This window comes from Gallinula chloropus (genome assembly GCF_964237585.1).
Source record: "Gallinula chloropus genome assembly, chromosome: 1".
Taxonomy (NCBI): domain Eukaryota; kingdom Metazoa; phylum Chordata; class Aves; order Gruiformes; family Rallidae; genus Gallinula; species Gallinula chloropus.
Window position 1 is genome coordinate 80,634,031 of NC_140085.1, and position 20,886 is coordinate 80,654,916.

The 20,886-nt window shown below is 39.5% G+C and overlaps 1 protein-coding gene across 4 annotated transcripts in view; it reads left to right on the top strand.

The window, feature by feature from the left end:
- Positions 1-626: 626 nt before the first annotated feature.
- MICAL3 (microtubule associated monooxygenase, calponin and LIM domain containing 3) overlaps positions 627-20,886 on the top strand; it is a gene marked incomplete at its 5' end in the record, with an annotated part of 103,921 nt that continues 83,661 nt past the window's right edge. For all 4 annotated transcript variants that reach the window (XM_084267763.1, XM_084267764.1, XM_084267765.1 and 1 more), the window contains 16 exons: positions 627-890; positions 6,884-7,091; positions 8,581-8,697; positions 9,362-9,463; positions 9,684-9,839; positions 10,359-10,459; positions 11,089-11,346; positions 11,934-12,049; positions 13,398-13,524; positions 14,000-14,093; positions 15,433-15,580; positions 16,278-16,474; positions 17,353-17,465; positions 17,941-18,003; positions 18,735-18,908; positions 20,021-20,107. In XM_084267763.1, coding sequence (XP_084123889.1) covers positions 627-890; positions 6,884-7,091; positions 8,581-8,697; positions 9,362-9,463; positions 9,684-9,839; positions 10,359-10,459; positions 11,089-11,346; positions 11,934-12,049; positions 13,398-13,524; positions 14,000-14,093; positions 15,433-15,580; positions 16,278-16,474; positions 17,353-17,465; positions 17,941-18,003; positions 18,735-18,908; positions 20,021-20,107 — 2,325 coding nt within the window. The remainder of the gene's footprint in view (positions 891-6,883; positions 7,092-8,580; positions 8,698-9,361; positions 9,464-9,683; positions 9,840-10,358; positions 10,460-11,088; positions 11,347-11,933; positions 12,050-13,397; positions 13,525-13,999; positions 14,094-15,432; positions 15,581-16,277; positions 16,475-17,352; positions 17,466-17,940; positions 18,004-18,734; positions 18,909-20,020; positions 20,108-20,886) is intronic.

The following is a 20,886-nucleotide window of genomic DNA, read 5'->3' on the forward strand; positions in this document are numbered from 1 at the left end:
CTCTTTCCTCTTAGCTATTTATAATGAGCAAAGGCATATGTCCTTTCAGAGTGAAGGAACCAAAACTTATTTTACTGGTGGAATACCAGATGCTGTGGCAATGATATTTTTTAAAACCACCACAGAAGCATTGCAGTAGTCTTATCTTTTGTTTTAAAACCTCTGCCTATTTTCAAACATCACATAACATTTGCCAGTTTACTTGTAATTTATTTGCTGTTCATGTGAAATGAGTTTTGGTAAAACTTCCTAGGGATTGGCTTAGGTAAAGCGTCTTGTGATTTAACAGAGGTGAGAATGTTGGACTGTTTGCAGTGGAGCTCAGAGAGCTTTGGAAGGCTCTGTTTTAGGCAACTTGGGCAGGACTCCTTGGAGTACTGATCAGCTGACTAATGTAGGACTGATTCTTTATTAGTTACAGAGAATCTGGGCTCTTAGTTCATCAGGCTTAGACAAAATTTTGGAGAGAAAAAAGCAACATAGTTACATTTTCTTCTTCTTTTTTTTTTTAATAGGTTAATAATGGTTGTAAACCAGAGGTGAAAGTGGCTCAGCAGAGCAACATCAGAAGTCTGGAAGACTGGAAGAGAACAGCTGCCCCCCAGGGCAGCTGAGAAGTGTGAAGCATGGAGGAAGGCAAGAACGAGAAGGTGAACCAGGCTCATGTTCTCTTTGACAGATTTGTCCAAGCTTCAACCTGCAAGGGGACTCTCAAGGCTTTCCAAGAGCTTTGTGACTACCTAGAACTAAAGCCCAAGGACTATCGTTCTTTCTATCACAAACTCAAGTCCAAGCTAAATTACTGGAAAGCCAAAGCCTTGTGGGCTAAATTGGATAAAAGGGGCAGCCATAAGGACTACAAGAAGGGGAAAGCATGCGCCAACACGAAGGTAAGAGATTTACTGGTGGTGGTGAAGATAACTGTTACCTGGTTTGTCTGTTGCATGCACAATAAAGACGTCTTGGTGTAGAAAGGTGCTTTCCTGGTGTCAATATAAAGCTCCGGGAAGATCTAGGAATGTCCTCACACGAATTATTTATAGCATATCCACAACTTGTCAGCAGCTGACTTTCAGTCAAAAATTGTGTTTGCTGCTGCCAAATTTGCCTGCCCACCTGAATGTGGGAAGCTAAATGGAAATCCTTGGGAATGACCAGAATATTTGTAATTTATTCAGGAGAGGCAGCCTGCAAGGTTCTGTTTTACATTTTTGTGGCATCAATAATATAGATGGGTGAGAGAATCTTAATTGGTAAACCTTTACTCTTGGTAGGCTTTTTTTTAAACCTTTTTTTTACTAGCCAATAACAGGAAACTGTTGGAATATAGATTAAAATATATATTTATGTTTAGAATTTTCCAGTTTCAATTTGGAAATTCTCATGAGTCTCTCAAGAAAAGCAAACTTTCATACCAATTTGGCAAAAAATTCTATTTCCCATGCTTTAGAAAGTAATCAGTTGTATTCCAAGTTCAGAGAAAAAATGCTGTGGAAACTCACACTGATTCCTTTTAAAGGGTTGGTATGTGTGGTATTTACTGCAGGAATTCCTGCTTTTACACACACACCCCCACAACATTTTATTATTTTTTTTAACCTGAATTATTGTGAGCTGGTATTTGTGCTGCACCCGTGTTAGACTGTTCAGTATGAGCATAGCTATTTGTTTTGTTGTTACTGAAAGCAGTTCTTGATACCATTCATCAAAGGATGAATGGAATAGGGTGGGTTTTTTGCAAATACTTGCACACTTTTCCTTTTGTCAAAATAGGATGATAGTGCAGAATATGATAAAATTAGAACAAGATTCAGCCCTTCTTCTTTGAGGACAATAGACACCACTGCTGCTCTTGAATATTCACCTTTTGGGAGAAGGAAATATCTTAATAGGAGGAATTAATGACTAATTCCTCAGTAGATAACTGAGGGGGAAATATATCCTGTTTATGATATGTCAGTAATTTCTGGTCTGTGAATTGGAGTTTAATTGCCAACTAAGAAAGTTATATTAGTTTCTTGGTTGTTTATTTTCTTTTGCTTTCCAATGGCCATTTTCAAATGGATAGTGGCACTTACAATTAAATACTACAATAACACGTGGCAAAATTACTAATAGACAAAGGTCCACTTGTTCTAGGTTTTGTAAAGGTAATGCTTTACTCAGTGTTTACATGTGGTACATCAGATTATAGCAGGTGAACGTAGATTAACTTGGAAAATAATAGAATTGGACACCAGCTTCAGTGCCCTGGAAGTCCAACCATTGTCATGGTTTTTATTTTTCAGGCAGTATAATAAAGTGAAAATGTGTATATTTGGGAATAAACCTTCCAGGCACCATGGACATCATGGGAAAAAATTCAGATTTTTTTTTTTCTTCTGAAAACTCAACTGTACTTTGCATTTATTGGATTCAGGAATTAGTCTTATTTTGAATGAACTATGATGGGTAGAACAGAAATAGAGGCTTGAAACATAAGCACACTGTACAGCCTTCCATGAGAAAGAGATTAAGCAAGCTGTTTAAGAATGTAGAGGTATTTTAATTCATTTGAAGTAATAGACTAAGAGAGTGATTTTTGCATCTGGGCTGTGAATATATTTTTAGTGGGCAAGACTGTATTGGTGAACACTGAAGAAAAGGTTCCATTGATAATAGAGATGCAACACAAAAAGAAATGTAATGGAAGAATAAGTGTGTGACTTTAATAGTGTTTGATTATGAGGATGTACCAAAAAATAGAGATGAGTGTGGAGGCTGACATCCAGCTATTAAAAGATACTTAGAAAATTGATTGTGACACTTATCTAGAAGGGAAGTGGTGGGGTGAGTTTAGAAGGACGTTAGAGCTCCATTTTGTCATGTTGGACTTGAACAGACAGCTAGGCAGCCATGAGGAGATGTTGGAAAGGGAGAGATTTTAGCTTGGACAAAAAGAGTTGGGAAAGTACTGTTTATCTACAGCACTGAGGAGCTGATTGAACCACTGTCTGTGAATGAGGTGGTGCAGATTGTAGAGGAAGATGATAAAGATGATGGGCGAAGCCCTATGGGAAGTTGGTGGTGAGAGGAATGGGAGAAATGAGTAAAGCTCTTCACTGGTCTGAAAGATTAGCGAGTCATAAAAGAAATCAGAAAAGAACACACCTTCTGAAATACATGTAGCCAGCTGTCTATAAAACACAGTGGTGGCATCAGGGAATGATTGCAATGGACTTGTCAGTGATCACGTGCGAGTGACCTCTACTAGAGGAAAAGGAAGGCTTACTCTGTAGCTGCTTTTCTGCACAGGTTACAAGGAGAAGAAAGAGAATTTATAAAAACCCCAAACAAATAGAAGGGGAGTGGAGGAAAGCCAGAAACTAATTTACTAGTGTTTCTAAGAAACTGTTGGTGAGATGCTGTATGGAAACCTAAGTGGATAAATTAAAGGTGGATCCCCTCTGCCCCAACACTGAAACATACAGGATGTTGGACTGGGGACTCAGGACATTTCAAGTAGTGAAATTTGTAGCTGAGAGAAAGTGAAATTTCGTTAGCTTTTTTCTTGTTAGTATGTTAATATATACCTATTATGAGGTATATATTGAATCACTTTATGTATAAAATTTGTTTAAGTTTTAATGTTTAAAAAAAAGTATTCTTTTTTACTTTTTTCATATCCTATCTACTGTTAAATGTCAATATGTGATTCTGAAGAGATAATAATAACTATTCAAAGTGGAGGCAGTATCATATCTGATGTTTCCTATCTCACTAAGTTTTATATTCCTGATGTTTCGTGTAGTTTGCAAACCACTGATTAAAAACTACAGAAATGTAACGTGCATGTGGAGATGACAGAGTTTAAAATAAAGGTGAGGATTTTAGCTATGTGATTGGAACAGAAAGTTGGCCATCAGTAAGATCAGTCAAAACTGGTGTGTCTTAAAGGCTGCGTTACAGTTCTCATCCTCGGCAGCGTAGCTCTTCCTTGCCCGTTTAAAAATTGTTTAGGGGTGAAGTGCTGTGGCTGGAGTTGGGCAGCAGTTAGTGCATCACGTGGCCAGCGTGCGGGTTAACCGGAATCAGGGTTCTTCAAAGCAGGACTTGGATGCCAGGAGTTGTTCAGATCTAAGTAGTTACAAATGGTGCTCTCTCTTCATTGGCTATACAGAGAATACAGGGTGTCAGTTTGCGTTTTTTGTTCCATTACCATGGTGGTGTTACTGAAAACGTAATGTAATCTGTCTGAAAGGTCTTGAGCAAGAAGTGTTTCTGACGGGTGAGACAGCTTTAGCGCATGGAGTTGCAGGGGTTGCTTGGAGTCATCGAGGGGAAGGGAACAAGCAGTAGCTGCCTGTACTTACTTGGCTGTACTTGTTATCTCATGTAGTTACTGCTGCCTGTGAGAGTATCAGAAGGTAGGTTTCTACAAGACATCTGAAGCTAGAAGAAGCGTTAGAGGTGGGAAAGGAGCAGAATCTTTCCTTCTATTTTTAATTATGTTTAAAACTTGCTCTGTTTAGTAGCAACAGAATTTAATTTTTTTGTGATGTTAAAAAAAAATGTCAACTTGGATCATGAATTAGTTCACTATCGTGTATTTTACATCCAGAGAATCTGAAACACCTTGAATACCGTGTTGAGTTTTGGGCCCCTTGCTACAAAAAAGACACTGAGGGTCTGGAGCATGTCCAAAGAAGGACAGTGAAGCTGGTGAAAGGATCTAGAGACCAAGTGTTACAGGAAGTGGCTGAGGGGCTGGAGGTGTTTAGTCTGGAGAAAAGGAGGCTGGAGGGAGACCGTATCACTCTACCCTTACCTGAAAGGAGGTTGTAGCCGGGTGGGTGTTGGTCCCTTCTTCCACATAATACATGATGGGACAAGAGGAAATGGCCTCAAGTTCTGCCAGGGGAGGTTTTAGGGAAAATTTCTTCACCAAAAGGGCTGTCAATCATTGGAACAGGCTTCCCCAGGAAGTGGTTTACTCACCACCACTATCACCCCCCCAGGTGTTTAAAATATCAGTAGATGTGGTGCTCAGGGACATGCTTAGTGGTGGACTTGGCAGTGTAGGTTAACAGTTAGATTTGATGAGCATAAAGGTCTTTTCCAACCAAAATTATTCTGTCAACCCAGTCTCTTTGAAGATTGTAGCTGTCAGATGAGCAAAATTATTACTTGAATAAATATACACCCAGATCATTTTCTTACAAGCTTAAAAAAGAGAAGGACTAAGTGCTGTTTGAGAGTTATACTTGGCCACAAAGAAAACTATTAATTTGGGAAAATATATTAGATCCTAAACGGTTATCCCTTTTAACACATGACAGGTTGGGGGTGTGTTCAATAGACAAGTCTACTTTGGAATTTGATAGCTCAGTGGTTGGGCTTGCCTTTTCTTCCATATGCCTTCAGGTTCCTGAAGCTACTAAAGAAGCAGTGCTGTTACTCTTCACTTCCCTTTCCTCTAGACTTGGATCTCTGCCCTCAGATTTATGTGACTTCTTATCTTATACAGTAGTCTTGCTCCCAATTTGCATGTCAGTTGTTGTGTCATCACTGCTGTAATTTGTAGTGTTCCATTCATCATTCAGGCTTTATATTTGCAGTTCCACAACATTTGGGGAATTTATGCCCCAGTGAATAACTGGTGAAAATGTGGTGACCTGTAAAAACTGGCATATGGGCACAATGAATGAAGAAAGAGCTTTGGGATAGACTGTGTATCAGAAGGTTGAGTTTCTGGTTAGGTTTTGGCATGCTTAAGAATATCTCATAGAGCTTTATCCATCTATAAGGGTATGTAAGGATCTGGAAAATCCTTACATACCAGTGTGTGTGGTATGTACAAATCCTTACATGGCAACAACAACCACCACTGTAGCAAGGTCTTTATTCTGTTTTCACTCTATTACTTTATTCTGCTTATACTCTATAGAAATCAAAGTACAAAAATGATATGACAAAATGAACTGTGTACTATATTCCTGTGAAGGCACGCACCAGTCCCAGCTTTCTTTGTAGACCTCAGTTTCTGTGAGTAAGAAGTGTCAACTGAATAGCTTGACTTTCTGATTTTAAAAGAAATGATCTTGCTGTTTGTTTCTCAGAAGTACTTCCAACACTAGATATGTATTTTACGTTCTCAAGTTGTTTATTAGCCTCCGATAGCGTTTGTGAGTGGAGTGGAGAGAGATCTGAGAAGATGTAAGACCTTTGAAATGACAAAGGTCATCTTGGAGAAGTCATGTTTTGATAAAAGCTGTCTAGTCACACGTCATTTGCATTCATGATGTTTATTTCCCAGCATAGGCATAAGTTACTGCTCTGACCTGACTGTCTGCACTACTCTAGACGGTGTTTATAAAAACAGTAGCTTCTCACATATTTATTTGCTATAGCCACTGCTGAGGAGGAATTTTTAGTTTTACTGAAGAGTTTCTCAATAAAGGCCAGCTGAGGCTTTGGAGGATGGCATATGTGAGGAAATGTTTTCACTACTTTAAAAAAAAAAACAACATTCAATGGATGGGATGGGGGAGGAAGAAGCCTTCAGAAATATTGCTGTTCTCCAAGTGCTTACATAAGTTGGGAAGTACACCTTGGCAGCTCTGCTTAAAACAAGGGTTTACTTGCCAACTTCTCCCAACTTTCACCACTCTGTGGTATGCTTTGTTTTCAGTGGTATGCTTTGTTTTCAGGTCGTGGTTACTGCTTTAACGTATCAGTGGCAGAATGTGGCAGGTAACAAAAGAAAGACTGATCTGAATTTTCAGCTTATGTTGCAGATAAAAAGCAGTTACCCCCTAAGAGTCATGGGATACATGGAAGCCGTAGTAAAAATACCTCTTTACTTATAAGACTGTCAAGTTGCTCTGTGCTGGTTGTTTTGCAGTGTCTGATAATTGGGGCTGGACCCTGTGGCCTTCGTACAGCCATCGACCTGTCGTTCCTGGGAGCCAAGGTGGTGGTCATAGAAAAGAGGGATGCCTTTTCCCGCAACAACGTGCTGCACTTGTGGCCGTTCACCATACATGACTTGAGGGGTCTCGGCGCCAAAAAGTTCTACGGCAAATTCTGTGCAGGGTCCATAGACCATATCAGTAAGTACAGCAGCTGTTAGACACAGCAGCACTTGTTCTTCACGGGGAAAAAGTGGGTGAGGGCATGGGGTAACTCGTTAAAATTCAGCCTACACCAATCACTGCTCTTAAATCCTTATGGTACAATTCAGTCTCACCTTGTCATAGTGCGTTTTGGCCTAGACCTAGTTGTGAAAGAAATGTATTGTGCCATGAGAGTATCACACATGCAATATATTTATCATCTGTTACATCTATTCCTTTCCAAGGCACTTTTTTTTTTCCTGCACTAAAAAGTACATTTAAGGTTCCAACCTTTTTTTTTGATGGGTAATTTTCCTATTTTTACTATTACATTCCTACAGCTGCCACATTATTCTGTTTCTCTTGAGCATTGTAAGCAACTTGTAAAAAAAGAAAAGAGAAACCTGAATGTTTTTGAACATTCTTGTGAATGTTGATCTGGAAAAGGGAGAAACAATTTGGCTTTGATTTTTGGAAGAGTGGTGAAGATACTTTCAAGAACACTGTCGGCTTATGAATAAGCTTTGATTAAATAGAGGTTTACATACTAAAATTGAGAATATTTTGATGATTCTTAAATTCTGAGAAATCAGTCTCCTTTGAAAGCTGAATGCTTGCAGGTTTTTTTCCATCCCCCCTCCCTCCAATTGATTGCACATGGCACGGACAGGTTTTACCCACCAGTGTCTGTTCTCCACTGGGCATAAGTGGGATAAAGTGGCACAAACACGGTTTTGATTTTTTTGGGGTTGGTTTGATTGGGTTTTTGTGGGGGTTTTTTGTGGGTTTCTTCCCTCCCCCCCCCCCCCCCCCCCCCCAATAAACTGCAAAACTGGAAGATCTTTGCAGCCTTAGGCTTGCAGATTGCTTTTCCCTTCAATTTCTTGTCATTTTTTTCCCCACTACTGTATGCATGTTTTCTTTTGTATCTCAGCACAGCTGAAATTTAAGCGGAATGTTTTTTCTTCTCAGTATCTGAAACACAACAGTAAGATGTCTTCCTTCAAACTCATTGAGATTGCACACTGTCATTTTCATACCCACCCATCCTCACCACTGAAGAGGTGAGAGGTGGTGAGGAATTTACTATGCCCTCACTGACCCAAAGGTGTTGGGATGAAGTTGCAGTTCAGTACTACAGCTAGGCTGATCAAAAGCACTGTTCTGCTTGTGCTGTCTTCTCTCCCTCTCCTGCAGTGTGTGTTGTGGTTGTTTCTCTTATTGCTGATTTGAGGACAGAAACAAACAAAAAGAAAACAAACAAACAAAAAAGTGTGTTTCATTCTTTGGGAAGGGCTGCTGGGCTTTCAGCTGTATAGAAGTTTCTTGTCATGCCATGATAGTACACACCAGTGCTGCCTGGATGAGATGCTGGGAACACAGTGGGAAAATGAAAGTAGTAGCTGTCCTTTGTATTGGTTTATCAGTAATGAGGGAGATGCATGGGCACTTGTGCTCTTTTATTTCTTTATCTACTTTTTTGCAGGTATCCGTCAGCTCCAGCTTATCCTTTTGAAGGTTGCCTTGATCTTGGGAATAGAGATCCATGTCAATGTGGAATTTCAGGGACTTGTTTACCCTCCAGAGGATCAGGAGAATGAAAGCAAGTAGCACTGAAATGGGTAGTAGAGAAAGGGGGAGTTGTGGTAGGATACACAGATTCTTGCTCCTTAACCCTGCTTAGATCCTTTCCTCATATTCCATTAATGATAGTAATTATTAATAAGCTTCTGCCTGAATTTTTAGTACGATTTATTCTGCCTAGTGACACATCCAAATGAGTTACTATATAAAACAAAATCACCTCTACAAAGAAAAAGACTATGACACAGTAAATCATAATTGGTCCTAAAATATTTAAGCTTATTATGCTTAGAAAGATACTTTTTTAAAACATCTCCTTTCCTTGCCTTCAGAGAAGATATTTATATCAATGAATGAACTGTGCTATGCTTTTCATATCTTTGAGAAACCTGTTCTCTGATGGCTGTGAGGGATTGTGACTTACTTAGCGTTTTCTGCATCCTATTAATTGAATAGATAGTTGAGAAGTAGTGAACCTGAAAGTTAATGGGGGGATTTACCAAAGCTGTCTCTGCCTCTGATTTTCCCAAAGTGGCTGTGCAAGTCTGCAGTAGCCCTGTCAACAGTATAGATTCCCTGCAGTGATGTACAGAAGGGATTATGGATAGTGAGAAGTGGTTTTATGTATTTGTTCTATTATGAACACTGTTTTACATTGTCATTAACTTGGAATTTATCAACAGGAATAGGTTGGCGTGCATTGGTCCACCCAAAAACCCATCCTGTATCAGAGTATGAGTTTGAAGTAATCATTGGAGGGGATGGCAGGAGGAACACTTTAGAAGGTAATGGTGTGTCGGCATTCCACTTGGAAATAGGATGATTCTTCCTACGAGAGAGCTTTTATTTTTCTGATGAAGCAGTTGTTGTTATCTCTGTGGAGGACTCTGTACTTTGTCAGATCCATTCTGTCTTTATTTTGTGAGGACACCTGCCTATGGCATGCTGAGCCTACTCTCAAGATACGCTCTATTTCTCAGTCTTACTCCTGTATCCTTCCTGTAGGGTTTCGCCGGAAAGAGTTCCGTGGGAAACTAGCAATTGCTATCACAGCAAACTTCATCAATCGCAACACCACAGCAGAAGCCAAAGTGGAAGAGATCAGTGGGGTGGCCTTCATATTCAACCAGAAGTTCTTCCAGGATCTGCGAGAAGCCACAGGTTTGCTAGCAGTGGACAGATGTCCAGTGAAAACTGTGTGTCTCTGTAATTTGGGTAGCAGGTTTGATCAATAAATGAACATCTTGTGCAAGGAAGTCAGTCATTCCTGTCTCTCTTTGAAATCTGACCTCCCCATTTTTACAGCTGTTGTATGCAGCTGTTACAAAACAAATGTGTAGAATTCAGATATGTCTCATTTTTGTCCAGCAGTGGAGAACAGATTTCCTGAAAACCTCCAGGGAAATGAAAGCCCTAAATAGGGAAAGTCTGAGTACTGAGTTCAGTTTCCTGCACTTCACATCTGAGTTTAAACCATAGAGTGATGATAAATATATTTTTAAACGTACCTATTTGCAGGTGAAATGTGCTGTTAGTGGTTTTGTTGAAGATTCATATTTTAAAGTGCTTGTACTCTCTAAGGCCTTCAAGTTACATAGTTTCAATTTACTTTCTTCAAGTAGAGCTCTTGTGTTCTATGTAACTTGTTCCTTCAGTACCACGTCTTTGTTCTGTCCCAAGGTATTGACTTGGAGAACATTGTCTACTACAAAGATGATACACACTACTTTGTTATGACTGCCAAAAAACAGAGCTTGCTGGAAAAAGGAGTGATACGGCACGTGAGTATTAACTTTTCCTGTGTTCTCTATAAAGTTGTGGTACAATTTGCTTTTCGTTATGCTAACAGAACGGAAACACTTCCACAACATGATGTTTTTGTACATGTGTATTTTAGACCATGAATGTATGTGGCTGATGCCCTTCTGAAGTGTTCTTGGCTATCAGAATTTGTATTTCTTTGTAGATTTGGTGGTTTCTTTCATTTTAAGATAAAATATACTTAACCATTGATAGCTTAGTTGAGCTTCCCTCATTTTATGGGAATGAGGCAGCACGGAGTGAAGGAAGTATTGGAAATATGTCTGATACTCATGGAAGCCAATTTAAAAGTCTTTTGACCACAAATTAATGCATAAGGACTGGGATCTTTTGACTTTTGCCTGAAGCGCGTGTGAACAGAAATGCTCAGAAGTTTCTTAACTCTTCACAGCCAGAAACGCTGGTAGGACTGATTACTGTTTGCAATAAAAGATTCACATACTTTTTCTTGGAAGCATAAACAGAGATAAGAATGAAAGGAATTAGAGGGCAAACCTGTATCAGTGGATTTGCCAACTATTTTACATACCAGTCTTAAAATAAACTTGTGGATTTGGCTATTTCACTTGAAGTTTTCTCTTTTGGGCAGGATTATGCTGACACAGAGTTACTACTGTCACGGGAGAACGTGGACCAGGAGGCTCTGCTAAACTACGCCAGAGAAGCAGCTGACTTCTCCACTAATCAGCAGCTGCCATCCCTAGACTTTGCCATTAATCACTATGGTCAGCCAGATGTGGCCATGTTTGACTTTACATGCATGTATGCATCGGAGAACGCAGCCCTGGTGCGAGAGCAGAACGGCCACCAGTTACTTGTGGCACTGGTTGGGGACAGTCTCTTAGAGGTTTGTCTTTTAAACTTGCCATGTGTAAACAGTGAATTGAAGCATAAGCACAAGCCATTGCACCCGTCACCAAAACATGCATTGCCTGTAAGATAGCTACTACAAGGAAAGCTGCTGTTTATAATAAAGTGGGAGGTCTGAAGGAAGGGGAGGTGTCTTGGGAAAGCAGGATATTTAGAATGGCAATGATCTTGCTTAGTAGAATGTGCGCTGAGATTTTTTCTTCTGAAGTTATGTCTGTTCCATCTGCTGCTTATTGGGACAATTAGACTCTCTACAGAACCAGCTGTAGGCCTGTTAACCAGCTGCAAAATGCTAGTTATTAAAAAGTAGAATCTTGAAGAGAAGCTATTAAGGCACCCCAGGCTATGAATTGTTGTTGGAATCAGAGGAACATTGGCTTTGGGGCAATTCACCATGCATACATCTGGCTGCCTCTAGCCCAGCAGGAGTAGAGCTTTAAGCTAATTACTGGAGTATAATTTCCCAGCAGATCACCATTTGAATATATTCTTGATACTTGTTTAAATTCTTCCCTAATCGATGCTTCTCCTTTCTCTGCTTTTGTTGGTAAACTCTATTATTAGCCTTTTTGGCCAATGGGAACTGGAATAGCCAGGGGATTTTTGGCTGCGATGGACTCTGCTTGGATGGTACGAAGTTGGTCACTCGGAGCTAGTCCTTTGGAAGTTCTTGCAGAGAGGTAATGGAGAAAGTGAATAAACTTTCAGTTCTAATCTAATCCTCCAGTGTCTCCTCATTCATTCTCATCTCTCCTAGTACAAATATATAGACAGAATGGGAGATAAAAATTCTTGCTGTTTTAGAAGATGCTTCTGAGTATAACTCAGTCAAAGAAAAAATTTCCTAAGAAGCTGATAAATTGAAGAGGTATTTATAGAGGAATAAGAAATGTTGCAGCTGTTCTTGATTCTAGTTTTAAAAGCAGATTAGATTAAAAATCTTTTTTGGTCCTTACTGTGATGCTGCATGGGGAACGTGAGCCTGACTTAACTGCTGCCAGCCTTGCCGTAGCAAAGCTGATGAAGACTGGAGATGCCTTTAAAGTACCAGAGACAACAATTCTTGCCATCCCCTGTTATCTTGTAAACATATTTTATGATTTGCTTTTAAGGAAGCTAAGACCTACTTTTTATTTCATGTTCTAAATAGATTACTATTTCATACAAGCTAAACAACCTGTTGTGTTTCTTAGGAATATTGATTTCTTGATTTTTTTAATCATCTTTTAGTTGAGTGTTGTTTTGGGTGACTTAGGGAGGTATCTTAAGAGATCAGAACTTGGGTAATTTAAAGATGGACTGAGTAAAAAGCAGGGTCTAAGAATATATTTTTAGCTTTATCAACTGCAGCTTCTGGCCATCTGGAACTGTAGTATTGTTTTAAAACTTGTGTAATTGGCACTGTGGATATTTAAAGATCCATTTGTTTAAATTTTTTAAGAAATGGTGAAGATCACAATGTTGCAGTTGCAGTCAGATTTCCATCTCCTTTCCAGGACTAAGATCTTCCCTGAGCCTCTTTTTCTGTAAGCTGAACAAACCTCTTTCCCTTGGGCTCTCCACACAGGGCAGGTGATCCAGTTGCATTGATAGCCCTCCTGCTGACTTGCTCCGGTGTCTCCAGACATGTCTGTCTTGTACTGGGGAACCTTTTCAGTTATGCTTAATATATTGTTTTCTTACCTCCTTTTGATTCTGAAGTTGCATTGAATCACAGATTTTAATACACTTATTTATACTGAAACTTAGCTCTTCAGTGTCTGAAGTGGTTAGATTTCTGATCTGTGTATTTATCTCTCCAGCATTGACTTAGCAGTATTACTAGTGATGCATGTCTTCAAAAAACAACAACAAACCAACCAAAAAACAGAAAACAACAACAAAAACCCAACCAAAACCAAGAAAGGCAAAATAAAAAACCCCAAACAAACCAACCCCCAAGCCACAAAACCTTACTAAAACAACCAACCAACCAACCAAAAAAAAAAAACCAAAACCAAAACTTTTCTTTCATTTTATTTTCCCAAGGGAAAGCATTTATAGGCTGCTGCCTCAGACCACCCCTGAGAATGTGAGTAAAAACTTCAGCCATTACAGCATTGATCCTGCCACCCGCTATCCCAACATCAACGTCAACTTCTTGCGGCCACAGCAGGTAACTGGGCGGTGCTTCTGTGTGCTTGCAGTCTGGTGAACTGAAGCTAATGTTTTGGGAACAGATGTGACAGTGTAGCCTGGAAGCAGCAAAAAGCAGATACATCAGTCAAGAGTAAACCTCTGTAATTTAACATATTCCTGATTAGGAATTTTTTATTTTGTTGACAGTTTCAGCCTTGCTGTGTTGATACATGAGAATAGCATGTGTGTGCACACACGTTTCCTTTGTAATAATCTAGTACAGCAGTCTGTCACTGCAATTTGATACCCACTGAGCAGCAGTCAGCTAGGCTGTTCAGCATTGACTAGGTGTTCTTTGTTGTTCTGGGAGTTCTTGGACTAGAGATTTCTGGAACATAAGTGTACTTGGCTTCCTTTTTGTGCATTTGGATGTCTTTTTCTTGTCCTGTCTTCCTGTATGGATCTTGGTTGCATGACATGTTGGTATTTTTAAATTTTTTGTGTCACTTTAGGTACGCCACTTGTATAATACAGGAGACTTGAAAGACATTCACCTGGAAATAGAGAACTTTGTGAACTCCAGGACACCAAAGCTAACTCGGAATGGTAGGCTTGGCTACTGCTTCATTCCTTTCAGCATTCCAGAGGTGCATCAATGCAGGACATAGAATAGCAAAGCTCTAAAGTATTATTTAACCAGTCTCTTTTGTTTTAGAAAAAGTATCCGGCAATCATAGAATCATAGGGGTTGGAAGGGACCTTGAGAGATCATTGGGTCCAACCCCCCTGCCAAAGCAGCTCCCTAGCTCATATTGCACAGATAGGCATCCAGATGGGTCTTGAATATCTCCAGAGATGGAGACTCCACCACCTCCCTGGGCAGCCTATTCCAATGCTCTGTCACCCTCAAATCGTTTCATCAGTAGTCTAATTTTCCATTTTTTCAAGCTTTAAGTAACATAAAAATATATTTTTGTTTGCCTAATTTCCCTTGCTTTGTAATGCTGTTACATTTCTAAGCATATCTGCTTATGCAAGTGTTTTTTCATCTGCTTTGTCCTGTAACAATAAACCTAGAGTGCAGAAGTCTAGCCTGAATTTACTCTAACTGTTCTAAACTCAGAATACATACAAACATAGCAGAAGGTAGATACTGTGCAGTCTTTTGTGGTCATGCTTTGCTTAATCCCATCTTTAGCTTAACTAAATGAAACTTCACTTTGCTTGCATTATTCTGGAAGTTAGATGCCTTGTGATAAGCATTTCAGCATCTCTCTACTTCTCCTGTACCCTGAGGGGTATGTGGAACTTCTCCTTTTGCATACCTTGCCTTTGGATGCCCAGATAGTGTTTGGGGACTCTGAGTGGCACTTTGCTGCTAAGCCTCCCTTTTGCCGCTGAATAGCTATAGAGTCTTTTGATTTGTTCTTTGACCTGCAGCCATGTCCCTTTAGGCTGTAATCTTGTCAGATCTTGCAGTAAGGCAAGGTCAAAGCAGGTCAGTGCTTTTAAAGGAAAGCTTTCAAGAGAGAAGAAAAAGCTGTAGAAGTACATTTGTAGCTATTCCATTAGAAATAGTATATTTGGGCTTTAGAGAGCATTTGTGCCACTGGATATCCCTTTGATCATGTTTAAAACAAGCCTTTGTGACTGTGTTATAATTCCTGGGGCTCCTCTTACAAGGGCCAGGGTGAATAGCCTGGCAAGTTATAACTTAGGTAATTACGTTTTAGGAAAACAAAAATACTTTCTTGGGTCTAAAATAAAAATTAGGGTCTTTTTAAAAAACAAACCAACCAACAAAACCAAACAACTAAGAGTTCTGTTCTGTATTGGTCATTGTAGAAAGAAATTGCTGTTTAAGTTGTTGATTCAGGGTTTCATTTGTTTTAGAATTCATGAGAGAGATGTTTTACATTTCTACTTAAAATGTGATTTCTTCCAGAGTCTGTAGCTCGCTCTAGTAAATTGCTTAGTTGGTGCCAGAGGCAAACTGATGGATATGCTGGTGTGAATGTGACGGATCTCACGATGTCATGGAAAAGTGGCCTAGCTTTGTGTGCCATTATCCACAGATACCGCCCAGACTTAATGTGAGTAACTGGCTGATCTGAGTAACTGGGGAGAGCAGAGCGTTGGTAGTACTTGGAACTAACAGTATGGAGACTGAGGCAACGTGTTTGTGACTTGTGGAGAGTTGGATTGAAATGAATTCAATTAAACTTGATAGAAGCTAACGTGTGGTGATTCACCAGCAGAGTGGAAGGTCATAATAGCTCGATGAACATGATGATAAATGTGTTGTCGTTTTCCCTTCTGGATGATTTGACAGAATTAAGCTTCAAATTGGTACTGACTGGAAAGCATTATTGATTGACAGGTCTTTTCTCTGTGAAGTTACTCAGGAATAGTTTATAGCTTCAGTTAAATTTCTCATGAACAAGTCTCTACATAGCCCTTTATAAATCTTCTGTTTAACAGTAACTCTTTCTAAAGACTTTTATGCTGCTTTTTTTTACAAGTAGTGACCCACGGTTTAAATAGTTTGTGCACTAGCATGCTGATTGGAAGTGCAAGGGGGACATCCATCCTCATACATGTATATTGGGTAAAATAGTGCCCAGATTCTAGAATGGGAAAACGCTGTCTGGAAGAAGTGAGCGGAGTAAAGGTTCTGGTACTTTAATTGAAATCTGAATTGGCTGCAATTTCCCAAAGGGACATTAATAAAAAGAAAGGGGGGCTAGTTTCTGTTTGATTCAGTGCATGCTGTCTTTCTGCCCTTCGCAGAGACTTTGATTCTTTGGATGAGCACAATGTGGAGAAGAATAACCAGCTGGCCTTTGACATTGCTGAAAAAGAGTTTGGAATATCTCCTATTATGACTGGAAAGGAAATGGCATCTGTTGGAGAGCCAGATAAACTGTCAATGGTGATGTACCTCACACAGTTCTATGAGATGTTCAAAGACACCATCCCCTCTAGCGGTAAGGAGTTTGAGGCAGGTCTCTTAGATTTAAAGGCAGCTTCAGGATGAATGTGATGAATGCTTCAGTTACCTTAATGCTTCTTCTGCATAAGCTTGTACCAGCTACTCATTAACTTTACATCATACAAGTTGAATTCTTAGAGGAGCAAAAAAATGAGTTAATATAAAGCAATGTTCTCAACACAATATCCTCAAAAGTTCTAAACTCACGTCAGCACTACTGGATACGTTTTCTGCTTCTTGCTACAACTGGGGCTTCATCTGCCTTGGCTAACGTGAGATGCCCTGCTAATAGGTGTTTAGGAGCTCATTACAAAACACTGGCCAAATTTTATATCTGTTTACCATCTGTGAATGGTGAGAATAACTTGAGGCCAATGAGGAATGAATGCTCTCTGATTAGAACTGAAAGATGCAATTGCCTAACACAAATCAATATAGCCTGCTTTTAAATATTAATAGTGTTATTACACGTGTTTCTTTACTACTGATGATCATAATTCAAGTTTGGCATTCTGGTGGGGAAAATAATTGTGTTCAATAGCCTTTTAAAAATATTATGTGCATCGGGTATTACCTCCAGAACTCTAAACTCTCCTTAAGAATATTGGTGATCATGATCTGTAAAGATGAAAGTAAATAAACAACCACAAACCTGGGTGGTTGTTAACCCTGAAGGGAGACTTGGTTTTGGGAAAATGAAAAAGCAGGTTAGTTGAGAAAGTCATTCTGGACCTTACAATTATATTGTACAGAGAATTTAAGAAAAGGAATTGTGTGTTTAAAAACCAATGAGTCCTTCAGCCTTTTATTTAATAATAACACCACAGAAATAATCTCTTGGCTTTCCCTTGTCTTGCTTGATTTTGCTAACAGATAGTCTGGACCTGAATGCAGAAGAAAAAGCTGCCCTAATTGCCAGTACCAAATCACCCATCTCTTTTCTCAGTAAACTGGGACAAAGCATCTCTCGGAAACGCACTCCAAAGGTGATCAGTCCTACCACAGTCCTGATAACACTTGTGTCTGTTAGGCTGCTGTCCAAGTCAGGGGTACTAAAACTGTATCTGTAAACCTGTATCTGCTGCGTGTGTACAAAGGACCGTGTGTTCAACAGCTCTCGGCATGGGGCAGTACATGACACTTGTAACTGCAGAATTGCATCCATAATATGTACTCTGGATCAGTGGTATATTTTCAGTATTAAAATCCTAGCCTTGTGGTAGTGTGTGGGGATGCATTTTGCATTGGAGTATAACAGGTTGCTCAGTGCCCACTTAGTTGTAAGTGTTAAAGAATGTCTAATTTGAAGGTAAAAATCCTCTTAAATTGAACATGACCCCAGAGAATTAGTCAGTTGTGTTAGCAAAGCTTATTTAAGTGCACTGATGACATTTATCTCACACCAGAAAGGTATGAGACCCATTATCTTTTGGTTTTTTCATCTCCTCCTTCCACTTGCAGGACAAAAAAGAAAAGGAACTGGATGGTGCAGGAAAGAGGAGAAAAACTAGCCAATCTGAGGATGTAAGTATTAACAGCGAGGAAGGTTTCAGGGGAGGAAAAAGTGGTAGGTCATTGTTCCCACTTCTGTCCTTTTGTTTTCTATATCCAGACAGGTGGTTCCATTGTTTGGATTTTGGGTACTTTTGATAAAAACGAATTATTTTTCAGAGATTGCACTTTCTTTTAGCTATAGTGCAAATATTTTACTGATGGTCATGAAAGAGTAGTACACAACAAACGAAATGTCACCGTTCCCTCATACTCTATTTTTACTGCAATTTACTTTGATTTGATTTGATTTGATGAGGACACGTAGAATAAAACTTTCATTTAGTACAGTCACATAGCATGGCCAGGATTTTTATTCATATTTAAACTTTAGCCTTGCTTAGTGAAAAAGCATTTTTAGTAGGGAGTTCTTCACTTGAAATATCTATAGCCAAGTGAGTTTAACTTTAGTGCTTTGAGTTGTCAGTAAAGGTTTGAAGATAAGCCTTTGCTTTGTGTCAGTGGATTCACAGGAGTGTTTCAACTGTGGTCTTCTTGGTAGGTAAGTGTATCAAATAAGGTTAAAATACAAGTAAAGTTTAACAGAACTTTTGATGGCATGCTAAAGAAAATAAAAATGTGAGTTTAAGTGCAGACCAATAGATTGTGTTTTTACTGAGTTAGAGAACTCTTAAAGTGAAGGAGTAGAGAGGAAAAGGTGATCTCTCTGCATCTTGTTATATATTGATATTGCTGATTGTTAGGAGGACATCCCACAAAGCTACAGAGAAGAAAGGCCCACGCTGGTGAGTGCCCTGACAGAGAGGAGAATTGATGCTGCCATTGGGAATCAGAATAAAGTCAAGTCTATGGCAACCCAGCTACTGGCCAAGTTTGAGGAGAATGCGCCAGTTCAGTCCTCAAGCTTACGAAGACAGGTAGGAAATGGATAGTAAACCCCTTTTATTTTTAAATGAATGGAGGGAAGTCGTGAATAATAGCATGCATTCCTTGAGATGGGATGCTGATGGTGCTCTTCTACTTCAGAGGCTCTCAGAGGGAAGAGTGGAACTGACTCAAAAGAGAAAAAAATTAAATTTTGGAGTTTGGGCTAGGCAAGAACTTCCCAATGAAAGTCTTGTTTCCCTGTTATTGCCTGTATTATGTTATATAATCTCTTCCAAAAGCATCTTATCAGCAGTTAGGTTCTTTTACAAGTACTATTACTGTTGAAAACCTTTCCAGGGATATCCCATTTGTAACATTTAAGAACTACAATGTAATTTCTGATTTGAACTTTTTCATGCCACGTTATGTGTCTGTTCTTGTGAACTGTGATTAAGTTTTGTATGAGTGTGTAAGAGCAGCAGATAAATTCCTGTGAGTTTCTTTGCAATCAGGATATTTGTGTCACTCTGGGGTTTCCTGATGACTGCTGGCTATTCAGGCTGATACCTGAACTACTGCAACTGTGGGGCAATTGTATTTGAAGTTAGATCGAGTCCCTTCAAGCTGCTGCTAGCAGTGCAGTGTCAGTGGTACAAGGCTCAATATGGTTTAACTGCCTGAGTTCTTGCTCTGCCGTGTAGTCTGTCTTCATAGCCTGTGTCCAAGCTCTGTGCTGCCATAACCGGACTGCAAGTGGGACCTGACCTACTCGCTGCTTTGCAGCTAGGTCAAGTATGTTTATGCTACGCTGCACAGCAGTGCTAGTGTAACATAATCTCAGAACAGTCACGTTACCCCACTCTTCACCAATCAAATGCTTCCTCAGCCACTACATATTGGCTGGAACAACCCGGCTGATTTGAAGGAAGGATGAGCATAAAGGGAAGGTCCAAAAACACATGTAGCTTCCCATTTTTGGATGTGTGTTTCCCCTTTTTATATTTTACTTGTTTAATGGATTCTCCCCTACTCTATTTATTTTTTCTTTAAATGTTTGCTTGTCATGTTCTGTATCCCATTCCTTTGGCTTTCTTTGAGTTTCCTTTACTATTTTATCTTTCCTCCTTGGTCCCAACCCACTTCCCCTACAACCTGCATGCAGCAACCTGTCCTGCCTTATCAAGAACGTGTTCACAACCAACCATCCAGCAGACGAGAGCAGGGCCGTCCCATTCCCCAGTGGAAACAGGTAAAGAAACTGATTATGAATAAATGCATTGCCTGCACCCAGCACCAGCTATTGTTGTCCTGTTTTTAAAACAGTCCCTTTCTAGCACCTTGTAAGACTTCTTTATTTTTAAATAATTTAAATTTGAATTAATAAAATCCACATCTGCATGGTTTAATGTTTCAAAAGGACTTAATCAAATTTTCTTCTGCCCTCTTATGTGAGTTTCAACTTCCCAGGATTTCAGTGGATGTTTCAGCAGAAATCTTACCTACAGAGGCGACCTAGTGTAGACATTTTATCATCTGAAATATTTAGAGATTTCTCTGATAGGAAAAAGAAAATACATGAGCAGTTATTGCAACCAGTGGGGTAAAAGGTGTCACACCATATATAATACAGCTCTTCCATGGTACATATAGTAAAATGGGTTGTCAGTTTTGCTATTCACATGTGAAATCTTGTGTGTTCTGCAGTTACAGGAGACTTTACGGTGGTTTCCTTCTCTCTCTGACAAACGTGGCTGTTCTTGCCAACTTCTCAGATTGATTGCATTGCAGAGTTCTGTATTACTGTGAATTAAGTAAATTTTAGGTTTTCTGCCACAGGGGGAGTCAGAATAGGGATCAACAGCAGAAAGATCAGCAGGTATCAAATTTTGTTTTCTTTTCTTTTGTGTGTTTTGGCCCAGTGTCATTGTCAGTGTTTCTCTTTCAGCAGCGCGCTTTCAATAGCAAGGCTTGTGACAGACCATCTTTTCAGGCAGATAGGGATACTTATCTCATTGGCTTCCTCTGCTT